This window comes from Piliocolobus tephrosceles, chromosome 2 (assembly GCF_002776525.5).
Source record: "Piliocolobus tephrosceles isolate RC106 chromosome 2, ASM277652v3, whole genome shotgun sequence".
NCBI lineage: Eukaryota > Metazoa > Chordata > Mammalia > Primates > Cercopithecidae > Piliocolobus > Piliocolobus tephrosceles.
The window spans coordinates 118,068,657-118,081,668 of NC_045435.1; the positions used below are offsets into that span (position 1 = coordinate 118,068,657).

Sequence of the window (13,012 nt, forward strand, 5' to 3'; positions counted from 1 at the left end):
CTTTTCTAACGGCACACCCCAATAGATAAAAAAAAAAAAAAAAAAAAAAAAAGGCAGAGTCCACCAAGAGTTACCAGTAATCTCTCTCCAGTGCAGTGGTGATATGTGTTGGGGGCTATAGACACTCACGGCATTTTTGTTGGTAAATTTGTATTGTGCTGGACTGTTTCACTGGATCTGCCTGATCAAAGCATCACAGAATTCACATTCATGCTTAGAGAACCAAGCTTGCAAAATACTTACTAAATTAAAGAATAGAAAGTATTGAAATTAAACAGAATATTACCTTAGATTTCATGGCGTTCTGATCTAGTTTATCTTGCCTAAAGGTCACGCTTCATTACAAAGTTTACTGTATTAAATAAAAAGATTTGGGAGAAGAAATTGTGGGTGGTAGAGAATTTAAAGGAGTAGCAGAAAAGACAAATTGGGAGAAATATTTATATATGAATTAGTGGGAAGTCTCTTGAGTCCTAAAAGACATACTTACATTATTTCTTATCTTTGTGTCAGTTAAGTTAGGTAAGATTTTAAAAATCCTATTCTGACATGGAAAAGGAAGCATTGATTTTCTTTTTAAACACACATCAATATCTATACATGAAGCTAATTTAATTAGCAGGCACGTATTGTTCAGCCAAATGTCAATTTCTCAGATTATTTCATGCTTGTTGACATGAACTATATGAAACAGGATTTAACAGAATCTCAATGAATAAAACTCCACTTGAGAAATGTAAAAATGCACATGTACGTTCTTGAAAAGCTACAGAAAAATAATGTTAAAACAAAAATGTTAGGTTTGGAGTTTAGTGTATATTTAGCCACCTCAAGAAACTCAAAGCTGCAGAATTAAGGGAACTTAGACTGAGGTTATAAAGTGCCTTCCTCTATAAACTAAAAACATAATGTCAGGGTGAATGGGAACATACTTTATTAGCTTTATGGTATTGAAAACTGCCAGCAAGTTGTCTTGTTTTTAAATATTGTCCTCTGCAGAGTGTTACAGTGCTGTTTGTCCACAGGAAGCCTATTAAAAGTGGACAGTGCAGTCATTTCATCTGGCTTTGGCTGGACTGCTTTTCTTTCCTTTAATGATGTGCTGGAATGTACCATGCCCATAGGGTCTCCATTAGCAGAACTTTTACTTCTGGGACGACCATGAAGTTTAAGGCTTAAAAGAGGCATCAGTTTACAGTCTTGTGGGAATCACTTGAATACTGGAGCACTAACTTCTTACTGCTTTAACTAATATATTGACTTATTTTAAATAAACAGTTACACAATGAAGGCAGAGCCAGTGGCCTTATTGGAAATCTTTGGGCTTTTTAAAGATTCTGCAATCCACACAGCTGGGGAAGGAAGGAAGGGGCCTGAGGAGGGTTTATGCCCTTTTCAAACCAGGAAGAAAACACATTAACCTCTCCCACCCCAGCGCTGCCATCAGCCAAAGGGGGATCTTTACAACTCCCAGAAAATCTATCAGCTCACACTCAACCCTCATATTTTCCAATGCCCTTTTCCTGGTAAACAACAATTAACAGAACAAGAAAGAAAAAATAATCATTCCTTCTGGAAAAATGTTTTTAAAATCTGGTTCTCTTTTTAAACATCACTGATGAATCATTCCATTTTCTGCTTTCCCCGAAGCTATACATTTGTTATAGTTTGTTCTCCTACTCCATCCCCTTAATATTTAGATCATCTGTCCTGATACATGTTTGCAAATTAAAGCTGGTTTGAGATTATAGCAAAACCATTATTTTTAATAGCCCATTTCAAGGGCAGTGCTAAACACTGCAGAACACGCATGTTACTGATTACTGCTGAGCAGACAGCGGCTTTTGCAGATTAATTTGTAACTGGGAACTACTGTAAACAGATTTCACCAGAAATCCCAAGGAATAAAGGGAATTGGTGATGGTATTTGGCTCCTTGTATTTATTTATTGTTTTAGAAACCTTCTGATGGAAAGCAAGCTCACAGGAGGAGAAGCAAGCCCCTTGCAAAAACCTTTTCCTCTAACCTTCTCTCCTGTTTCATTCATTTATTGGGGAAGATGGATCAGATCTTCTAAAGAATTCTTATTTAAATAGCAAGAAGACCCTTTCATGAGAAACAAGGCCAGTCTAACTACTGTGGGATTTCAGAACCCTATCTTTAAACTTTGTGTCAAGAAAAAGTGAGATGGCTCTGCCTTTGCATGAAGTTATTGTTATATACCCAAAGGAGAAAGGGAGTGGGATGAGGTGGGGGAGAGGAGAGAGACAGACAGACAGACAGACACACACACACACACACACACACACACACACACACACACACACAGAGAGAGAGAGAGAGAGATTAAGATTTAGTGTTTTGTTAGCTTCCTTTGCCCAGGTCCTTCTGATGATTTCCTTTAGTCTTTCTCACAATTTATTCAGTGGAGAACAAGACTGATGATGACGATAATGATGATATTAATATAATAATGATGATGATGCAATAAATTCTCCATTCTTCTAGGTACATCTTCCAAGGTCTCGGAGGGTAAGCGTTCGCTCTTGGTTATATTTGGGGAAGAGAAGCTCAGACGTAGGAATTGCCTTCGCTCAGGCTGATGTCTGCAGGCCTGGACTGCAGTGTGCTCTCCTCCCGTTGTGAAGCTCGGGAGGACGCGGAACGGCGGGCGAGGCGGAAGGCAGAGCGGGGTTGCCGGCGCCTGGCGGGCAGAGGCGGGTTCACCTGGGTGGCTGGAGCCGCCGGCGCTGCGCTTTATTTCGGAGCGCAATGCCATCTACCGGCGTCCTGCCGTACCTGCAAGTATCCAGACCTTGAAAGTCGCTCCGCCTCCCCCCACCCGAAGCCAATGTAGGGGAAAAATCTCGGAGGCCCTTTCCACGAAATCCTAATTTAGCCAGGACCTGCCAGTGATTCCACACCACCTTTTATTTACCTATCTACGTTTCCTCGTTTTGAAAGCAGTTTTGTAAAGGGCAAGGAGGTGGGGGGGGGGGGGGGGGGGGCGGCGGCGGGGCGGGGGCAGGGGTTGGGGCGCTGAGCTCCCAGACCCCCTGATCAGGTCGCACTGTCTGAAGCAATCGGTTCCCCAGATTACTTGTATTTAATACACAATGCATCATAAAACAAATCCCTCATCCTGACAGGAAGAAAATAGAACAGCTCATAGCTCGAGCCGGTCCAATTTATGGCCAAATTAAAAAGAAAAAAGAAAAAAAAAAAAAAGCTCCGACAATGGGCAAGTTGAGGAAGGGCAGGAAATCAATGGCCACGAACCCGGAGCTCTTAAAGGTTCTCAAACGCCCAACTCTATGGGAATATCTGACCGGGTTTTAGGTTATTTACAAAGGATTTTTCCTGTCCTACCTACCACTGCTGTGCGATTTTCTCTCAAACAATGGCCATTATCTGAAATAACAGTTCAATGTCACAGATAACAGGCCACTGAAACGAATTAGTCACCCCTTCTTGTCATTTTCTCTCCTCCAATCCCTCCCTTTTGCTACTATTTTTGTTTTTAAATCAATATTTTGGGGAAATATATTTCTACTGGATTTACACGTTTATTTGCACTTGGAGAAAACAAAAAGTGAGTGGCACTTGTGTTATCCCGTTTGCAGCTAAAGTTTAACCGTCAGCACACTTTCCAGCCCCTCTTGCCCCACCTCTCCCCGGCAAGTGTCCCTAGATTCACTTACTTTGCTTAACTTTCCATTGTTGAGCTGGGGAGTTGGATTTTGTCCATTTGTTTTTATGAATGGAGTTTTGTGATAAAAACGCGTTTACTTCCATTTAGCCAGTGGGATTTACTAAATCTTACAAAGTTGGTCATGAATAAATCTGTAGACCCTTTTATTTCGCTATGTATCCCCTGTATTCCTTCTTCCAATGTCTTTTCTACAATGTGTTGGTTTAAATGTACCCAAGGTATATTAGAAAGTTATAAAACATAGGAGAGTGCCGATTACTAAAAGCAGCATTTATGATGTTAAAAGTTCAAAAATAATCTGTTGTCAAATTGCTTATTGCAGTTTTTGGCGTTCAAGGTGTTTTAATTAATGTATCAGATAAAATGGGAAAAACTCACTAGACAGTTATCAATCTCTCTAAACCCATAATACGCTATTTGGGTGGGTTATATGCCAATAGTTTTTCAGATTTTAAAATATCTTTTAAGAAAAATATGATCTGAAAATTTTGCACGCCCTTCTCCTGACCTAGCTACAAGAAGGAAGGAAATAAATTAGAGTGTGAGTTTCAATTAAAAAAAATTTTTAATGCTTAGTGGAAAACTGGAAATGTACATGTCAACTTTTCACTCTTGAGGTTGCTGTTTTGTGACAATTTCTAAACTATTTATATTTAGTCTGAACTAGCGTCCCTATACCCTAAGCTTTATCCTTGCCCCCTCCAGCGTTACCTCTCCCCCCACCCCCGCCCCCTCCGCCTCGGTGCACACACCCTCACACCCCTGAAAGCACTTCTCCACCCTTCCCCATCCCTCCCATCCCCCATCTCTCTCTGTCCCTCTCTCTCTCTCTCTCACACACAAACACACAGACACTCGCGCGCGCGCACACACACACACACGCACACACCACACTTGTGCTTTCAGGACATCGAAACAGAGGCTATTTCCCTGGGGAAAGAAATCCTGCCCGGCGAGATCTCCCCATTGGTTGTTTACCCGGAGAAATCTACATGTTTAAGGGGGATGGTGCATCCATAATCAGTCTGTCCCTATAGGACTTGGGTCTTGGCGACCTTTTTGTGACCTCTCCCGCCAGAGGAGGCTGCTGTCACTTTAAAAATTTAAAAGAGGAGCCCGTCTGGCTTCCGATCAGATCACTCTGGGCGGCAGGAGATAGCTCCCTTTCTCCCTCGCCCCGGGTTCTTTCTGGATGGCCGAACAGATCCTCTTTAAAGAGACAGTTCATGAAATAGAAACCCGGCGGCTGAGCTTGGAGTTGCGAAAGGGGACGATCCCGTGAGGGTCCAGGACCCGCGAAGGCGCTGCGGAGGATCTGAAAGGGGGATAGAGCTCCCCTCGCCTCCCCAGGCCCCCCACCTTTTCAAACTCTCCTCCTCCTGCTTGTTTTCCCCCCTTGGAACTGGGAAGGAGAAGTAGAAGTTTTAGTGGGTTTCAGATAACTTTCATTACACATCGGGCTGATAAGAGCAAGAGAAAGTGAGAAAAGAGGGAGGTGATGTGAACCAGAAGGAATAGCTCCGAGCTCATTTAGGAAGGGGGAAAAAGCCAAAACACACCAAACCCGGGTCACCCAGACGACAGAAGACTTCATTTCTTGTATTAAAAATACACTGTTGGCGGACAATAAATCCGAAACGCGTGGTGCTGGAGAGCAGATCCTAGAGACGGACAAAGTTGTCAGAGACCCATTTGGAAATCGAGACGCGAGGCTTTTAAAAAATTATAATTATTTATTTTTAAACATCTCGAAATGTTGCTCGGGATCGTTTGAAAGGATTTTCGTGCAGGAGCGTTGGGGGCTGCTGATTATTTTATTTTGTTTATTTTGATTCTTCTGTGATTGCCTATTATTGCTGAGTTGAGGCCATAGAAATCTAAAGGTAAGAGAACTCCTCACTTTAAAAGGAAAAAATGTCTGGGCGATGTGAAAGTTTGTCACTTCGGACAGTTTCCTGCCCGGGCACCGTTTCTACGGGCGCCCCCCGCCCCCAGCCTTCTTTCCTCCTCGCCCGCAGTCTCGCGGAGCCCTGCTGCTTATCTACGTTGCTAAGCCGGGCGATTTCCTTGTTCCTCCTGCGAAACGGTGCGGTCTGGACACGTCTCCGGGGTGGGTCGTCCGGCCTTCGGTGGGTTTCTCTGCCGACTTGTCGGCCTCTTTTCCTTGCGCTGTTGTCCTCCTTCCCCTCCCTCCGTGTGTCTCTGTCCGTCGGTTTCGGGGACGCACAAGGTGCGGTTGCCAAAATCTGAATTCCTGGCACTGGCCACGCGACTTTGGAGCCGCTCTCGGCCGAGTTCCACCTTGCCAAGTAACAGCTTTGCTGTCCAACATCGTGTGCTGCTTCGCGAGAAAGTCACATTCGGACCCTTTGGCTAGATTGTGGGGATTTTTTTCCCCCCTTTTGCTGTTGGTTTTTTGAAAGGGCCTTTCTCTAAAGTCTACCTAAGGGTTTTTTTTTGTTTTTTTTTTTTAAAGCTATCTTTGGAGCTTGACAGCTTTTAAAAACACAGGAGTGTGTTATATGAAATGACTGAAGATGTGTCGTTACTTTATTTTATTAGAGATTTCCGACACGATTAAGACATTTGGGAGACAAATGCAGTTCTGCTAGCAAATCAAAAGTGAATAATTCACCCAGGGGGCAAACGTTTCTGGAGAAAGCTAGGCTTTTGTCTTGGGGCAATAACATTGAGAGGAAGAATGTTAATATGATGGTGAAATCTTTGAATAATCATGTAACAGATTATGTAAAAAGACATTCTTTGGAAATGAACCTTTTAAAAAATTAATTTTGCTGTTGACAGTGGCAATGCTAATAATGTTAACACGGAATAAAATTACACCTACAATTTTTATGTGCAGTATATGTAATACTTAACTCCCTGCCCCTGTAAAAAGGAATGCTTGAAAGCTAAAGGGATGGATGCTTCTTGACTTTGAAATTAACAAGTTTTCCACGTCTCTCTGCAAATATGAAATGGAATTAGTGTTGCATTTCACTGGCTTTATTAAATATTTCTTTAGTGCGTCAGGAGAACTGCCTTTTTTTTTTTTTTTTTTTGCCAGTCAAGGAAACAAACAACAAAAGATCAACCAGAAACCAAACAGACTGAACAAACCAACAAAACCCAGCAACAAACTCCAACTTTTTACTATTTAAAAATGTGCATTGCTATTGTTATTTATGTACCTTCTCAACATCTGGGATGGGGGGAAATCTCAAAGTGCCATTTGAGTTACTCAGCACTGAGAGTTGAAGAAACATCTTAAAGTTTGTGATTTTATTTATAACAAATTTTTAGAATTTGTCCTCTTAATAGAAAGGATATTTAAGTGTACACTTTTGTCGTTGTTAGTGTGAAGAGGTGTCCTTGAAAAAGAAGAGTTTGATTTGTGTGTGTGTGTGTGTGTGTGTGTGTATGTGTGTTTAGCAATATCCCTATCTTATGTTCAATTTTTCTTTTTAAAATTGTGGGACAACTTACTGCCCTTCAATTTCCTCATGGCCAAAGGCTTATTCATAGGGCTTCCTGACTAAAGCCCTCAGAGCACTGGGTTTTTCTTGAAGTATATGGTGAGTTAATGACTTGAATCTGCAATTGGGTGATTGCCTGAATTCTATGCAAAATTGCTTTTGGTCTCAGTACTCAAGAGTTTAATTTTAACTTTTATGTGGGTATGCATACAGCAGAGATCTGTGGGAGTTATTTAATTCAATAATTTGTGTTCTAGGTATATTGCTTAGTCTTTGATAGGAAACTTCCTCATTTGTATTAACTGATTGACATAACATTACCAGGCTTTGTAGTTATTCACCATCAGGTCAACAACTCTCAGCTTTTAATATTGATGTTTAAGACATTATTGCTGTTAGTGAATCAGAATAGCTTGGTTTAAGTACACAAGACCTTAAAAATTGAAGTTTCCCTCTTCAATTTTTGTTTAGTGTGTCCTAACTAATGATTAACATTTCGATGGGCCAAATGTAAAATTTCATGAAAAATAACAAGGTACAAGTATACCTAATGATGGCAGTTCATTACAGTATTTTAATATATTTTTTATTTGTTCACAAGGAGCCAGCTTTGTTATTTTGCTTACTAGACAAAATATTGAAACATGCATTGACATGTGTTAACTGAGTTTGCCATACTTTGCATGAGTGTTTCCGAATCGATTATTTTAACTTGTTTTCCTTTAGTTTGATCAGAAGCACCTATAAGACAAATCTTATTATCTCCTTCAATTAAGAGTGTGATTTGTTTCATGGTGATGAAATGCTAACTATGAAAAAAAATTAGATGGAAGTTTTTAAATTAAAGTGCAAAAATGTGAAAATATATGCTTATATGAGACTATATAAATATGAAATATTGACTATAATGTTTAGAAATATTATGTTAATATATGCTGTTCACTATTTTTTTGTAAAAATCACATTGGATAAAATTAGCACTAATTTATGCATATGAAAATAAGCATTTTTGAAACCAATTAATCAGTTTTTGTAACAAATTGCAAGTGCTTTATTCCTTAAAAAAAAAAAAAGCAGTGTGTTGTCATTTTCAAGGTAACTTCTCATTTCCCCTCTACTAATGTGCCTGTGATCTGACTTTTTTTAAGGATCCAAAGAAGGAATATACATTTCAATGAAATATTTTCAAACAACTGATTATTTTAATGAGTAGGCCAATATGACAATTGATTGTTCTCATCTTCTTCCCTCCAGATCTTAGATGAGTTTTACAATGTGAAGTTCTGCATAGATGCCAGTCAACCAGATGTAGGAAGCTGGCTCAAGTACATTAGATTCGCTGGCTGTTATGATCAGCACAACCTTGTTGCGTGCCAGATAAATGATCAGGTATGTTGTAAGGATTTTCTTGTCTTTCCTTGAGAGCACTAAAGTATCAGTGGAGCCTGAAGAATAAAAATAACAGTGAACTGCAGTAGACCCTTGTGGCCTGTTTGTTGATATTGTGAAAGATAATGCACAGATATAAGTAAAATTCTGAACAAAGTCATATTTAGTACTACTTTCTGTACATTCTTTGGGTAGTCTATTCACTTTGTACTAGTATCCTTCATAAATGCACCAGTTTTCTTGGTCTGACTGAATGATTTTAAAACTGAGTATTATTACTGCGTACTGTTCAGTTTTTCTTTGCTATCATAGTAGGTACATTCATGAAAGGTATTGAGCTAATCAAGAACATCTTGTGAATTTTTGCAGAAATTGGAAGTGATATACTTGAAATGTTATATAGGTGTTATTTGAAATCTATATGCATGGTATCAGTGTGGACTTATCTAATTATGCATTTTATATTGACTTGCCTAATTATAAATGAGAACACTTACTTTTAGATTAATTAAAATACTTTTTTTGGTATATGTTAAAAAGTTTAAAAATAACCCTGCTGGAAATTGCTTTGTGACATTATGGAGGACCATGAAGTGAGGTTGACTTTAATAACAATAACTGTGAAATAAAGATCATGAAAATATCATGAAACATATTTTGCACTTAATAAAATTAGCTTATGAATCTTATAATATAATATGACAATACCTGAAATAACAAGAAATTCAGCCCATTAATTCCTGTTTTATAAACATTGTTGGGTTAGAATTTAATTATGTTATAATCGTTTATTTCTTTTAACCCAATGGTTTCCTAAATCAAATATGTTTCAAAGACCATATTGAAGTGGTTGCTTGGCAAATCTACTATGAAATCATCCCCAAGAAAAAGAATAGTTTAAATTAAATGTTTCCAATTGAAAACTTAAATAAAGCTACTGTCAATTGGTCTAAGACTCTATTTCATTCATTATTGTGAGATTATTCTTTGGCATCTTACCAGCTACCAGATAATTTTTACTGACTAAACAGTGTAAGAGGTAGTAAATTGTAAAATTAGGTTTAAATGGAAATCATTTAAAAATCTTCAACATATATCAAAAATAATAAACCAATCAATTGTTTTTTCTCCTTGCCATAAGAAAACAAGAGGAATTATTGACAAGGGAAAACATTATTAAATTAGCTATTGATTGTGAGCAGAAAATATCCTGTCTATCATATGAGTTACTGTCGCCATCAACAACAAATATTTTTTGAGCACCTACTATTTGTAGATGTGGGAAATACGTAGGTATTGTGAGTGAATTGATGTTATACTCCTTGCAGAAGGAACTGGAGGACCTCAAATAATAGCTTTAAGATGAAATAATATAATTATATCATAATAATTGTTTGCTATTCATATTTATTGACAATGGAAGCTATTTCCTTAGACAGATAAAACTGTTGTAGAATCAGTGAAAAGATGATTTAAGAATGAGACTTGTAGGCAATCTAAATCTACTTGCAGCCATTTTTTCATTTAATGTTTATGTGTGTAGTGTTTTATAATAAATGTACTCTTATTGGGAATCTTGATTGCATTAAAAAAGGGAAACTGTTTTCCTGTTTCTCACTATGAATTAGGCTACTCATTAAAGTAGGCATTTATAATTTTACCACAGTTACTTTTGAAATATACATTGTAAAATCCCATTAAAAAAAAATGCTAGTTTTATGCCTTAATGAATAGCATGTTTACTTATTTTGACTAGAGAATCAGAGAAAATACTTAATTTGGGAAAACAGATAAGGACAATATTAGACACATATTTTTCCTAAGTGGTAATTTTTAACTTCTATATTATGCTGACAGAAATCTAAGATGCAAACAGAATGCATATCAAATAATATAATTGTGAAATTCAAGGAAATTCATCCATAAACAACAAGGGAGGAAAGTCAGAGGTAAAAGTCAGATTTGTATGATACGTGGAGATGTTTACAATCACTCTTAGCCCAATTGACAAGACAAAAGGGAACAGACACCCAAATAGTGTATGCATATATTATAAGTATATTCACCTATAAAGCACATATGAATATTCTAAAATCCAATTAAAACTAGCAGTTCTGGACAACTTTGAAATGTGAATGTTGTACTGGGTACGTGATAAAAGAGCTGACTAAAGAGATTCCCTAGGTCTGTTTTTTTGCTCTCTTTTCCATGAGGAATAGGAGCTGCCAAGTGGTGAATAAGCACAACTCATCACATAATGAACACTCCCATTGTGGGAGGTATTATTTAATATTTAGCTATAGAGAGGGACCCTGCTATAGGAGTAATTATTAGACATTAATGACATCAACTCACCTGTATAACACAAAAGTAAATGGAATGCTCTACAAGAAATTACAAAAAGTGTTTCTCTTTGCTCTGATTTTTAGATACAGATAAAGTTTATCAAATGAATTTTAGAACAAGACAGGTATAAATCCTGGACTCTTAAAAAAAAAGGAATTTGAGATGAAGCTTTCAATTGCAAGTTAGTCATGGTAATAATTAGGTCATCTAACAAAGAAAGGAAAAGATTACCCAGGACAAAACAAGAGTGTATAAATTGTACTTTACTTTTTCAAAGATACATATTTTAAAAAATTCTAATGTTAAAAGATCAAGCTTAATTAATTAGGATCAGTTTTTAATGATGTAGAGGAGCCATATTAAATAAAATAAATGTGTTGCTAAGATTATAATACAGTTTGATAGTAGTAGGACAAGCAAAACGTTGTATGCTGGATAACCTGTATTTGATTTCTTTGTGGGTGAAGAAGTTCTAGAAACAGCATGGGTTTTGCTTTTTAAGTAAAGTTGATAAAAGATGTAATCTATTTTGTATCAGAAAAAAATTTAAATGAAAGCCACCCAATCACCACTCTCCCCATACCTTTCTACCAGCATTTTACTTAAGGAAATTTTCCTGAGTTTAAATTTTCCAGCAGATTTATGTGAGTTATTTCATTTCAGATTTTTTTTTTTCAGACAGAATGAGCTTTGTGGCAGCTTTCTTTCTTGTCAGTGCTGCCTGGAAAGATTCAAGTTTTGTGATTTTAGACGTCTCTTTCATGTCATGCTTCCAAAATTGTTGCAGTGATGTTTTTGGAGATACACATTCTGAAAACATTGACATCACTGCTGAACCATAATTTCTAAGTAGCTGTGGCTTCTGACTGATATCTTTATTCACCCCTGAAAAAATGTATTAACTACAGTAATTTATCTCTATGAAAGAAGCTACACCAAAGACATTAGTAAATTGAGTCACGGTCACACTTAAGTCATAAAATAGTAGATCCATTAAATATACCCAAGTCTCTTTATCCTTGACATTCTAATTATTTTCCCTTAAAGTTTCTCTACAATGCTACATAGTTCTAAGACTGTGGCACAGTGTTTAGCTGGAAATTTTTACTGAGACAGACAATGCTTAAATATTTACATTCTAACAACCTGAAATTATCCTTGGTTGCTTTCAGGAGCAAGAACTGGCCCTGAAAGGCAGAGCAGGGTAGGAGCAAAAGCAGAGAGTTGGTTGAGGAAATCTCTTTCCAGACTAGGTCCTCAACAGGACCAATATACAGAGGAAGCATAAAAATTTCTTTTTTTATTATTCAGAGTTTTCATTTACTACAGAAGCACCCATGTGTTTAATGTGAAGTAGACCAAACAGCACATGATTTACTGTTGTTGTTGTTGTTTTTTTTTTTTAAAGAAGAAAACTAGTTATTTAGATATTCTTTCCTTTAAAGTCTTGTAGCTATCTTACTTTTACAAACCATTTTGATTGGTGGATGTAACTCATTGCTTTAGATTTGGTCAGTCTCACCCTATTCTCATCTCTCTCTCCATCCTTTGATAAGTCTCCTTTTGACCCCACATATACCCTTCGCCTGGATCAGAACCAGGGCTACCTACCCATAGACCTCCATACACCTCAGACAAGGCCAGTTCTCATGCTTGAGTAGATTCACGAAGTTTGGGTACTTATGGAGTAGTTCTCTGGACACAACGGCTTTACTCTAATACTTCTTCATAGTGAAAACGTATTGGTAATGATCAGAGAGTCACTAAGACACAATTTACCTAAGTTGGCTTTTTAGACTTAAATGAGACCTGCCTTTCCACTTATAATTAATACAGTTTATGTAAAGTTGACTTTTTAGACTTAAATGAAACCTGCCTTTTCACTGATAGTTAGACTGATCTGGGCGAGTACTTTGGGATAATGTTTTGTATATGTAAGTGTGTGTGTATTCTGTATCATAAGAAGGAACACAATTTTATTCAAACTCCTGGCCTGCCCTAACATGGTCTATGAGTAGAATAAAGTTCTCAGAAACCCAAGACATTATTAATCTTGTCATTTACACAAGGTGATAAGTCCTTTCATTTT

The 13,012-nt window shown here is 37.5% G+C and overlaps 1 protein-coding gene across 16 annotated transcripts in view; it reads left to right on the forward strand.

Moving 5' to 3' along the window:
- Window positions 1-13,012, forward strand: part of MECOM (MDS1 and EVI1 complex locus) — a 606,399-nt gene that overhangs the window by 536,533 nt on the left and 56,854 nt on the right. For 4 of the 16 annotated variants that reach the window (XM_031935238.1, XM_031935243.1, XM_031935236.1 and 1 more), the window contains exons 1-2: window positions 4,846-5,595; window positions 8,443-8,577. Coding sequence is in view for 4 of the 16 variants with exons in the window: in XM_023213487.2 (XP_023069255.2) it covers window positions 7,285-7,287; window positions 8,443-8,577 (138 nt within the window). In the remaining 12 variants the exon portion in view is untranslated. Of the gene's footprint in view, window positions 1-4,582; window positions 5,596-5,783; window positions 5,842-6,012; window positions 6,093-6,775; window positions 6,985-7,225; window positions 7,288-8,442; window positions 8,578-13,012 lie in introns of those variants that run through there. The other 12 variants (XM_031935235.1, XM_031935242.1, XM_023213486.3 and 9 more) reach the window with 7 other exon arrangements.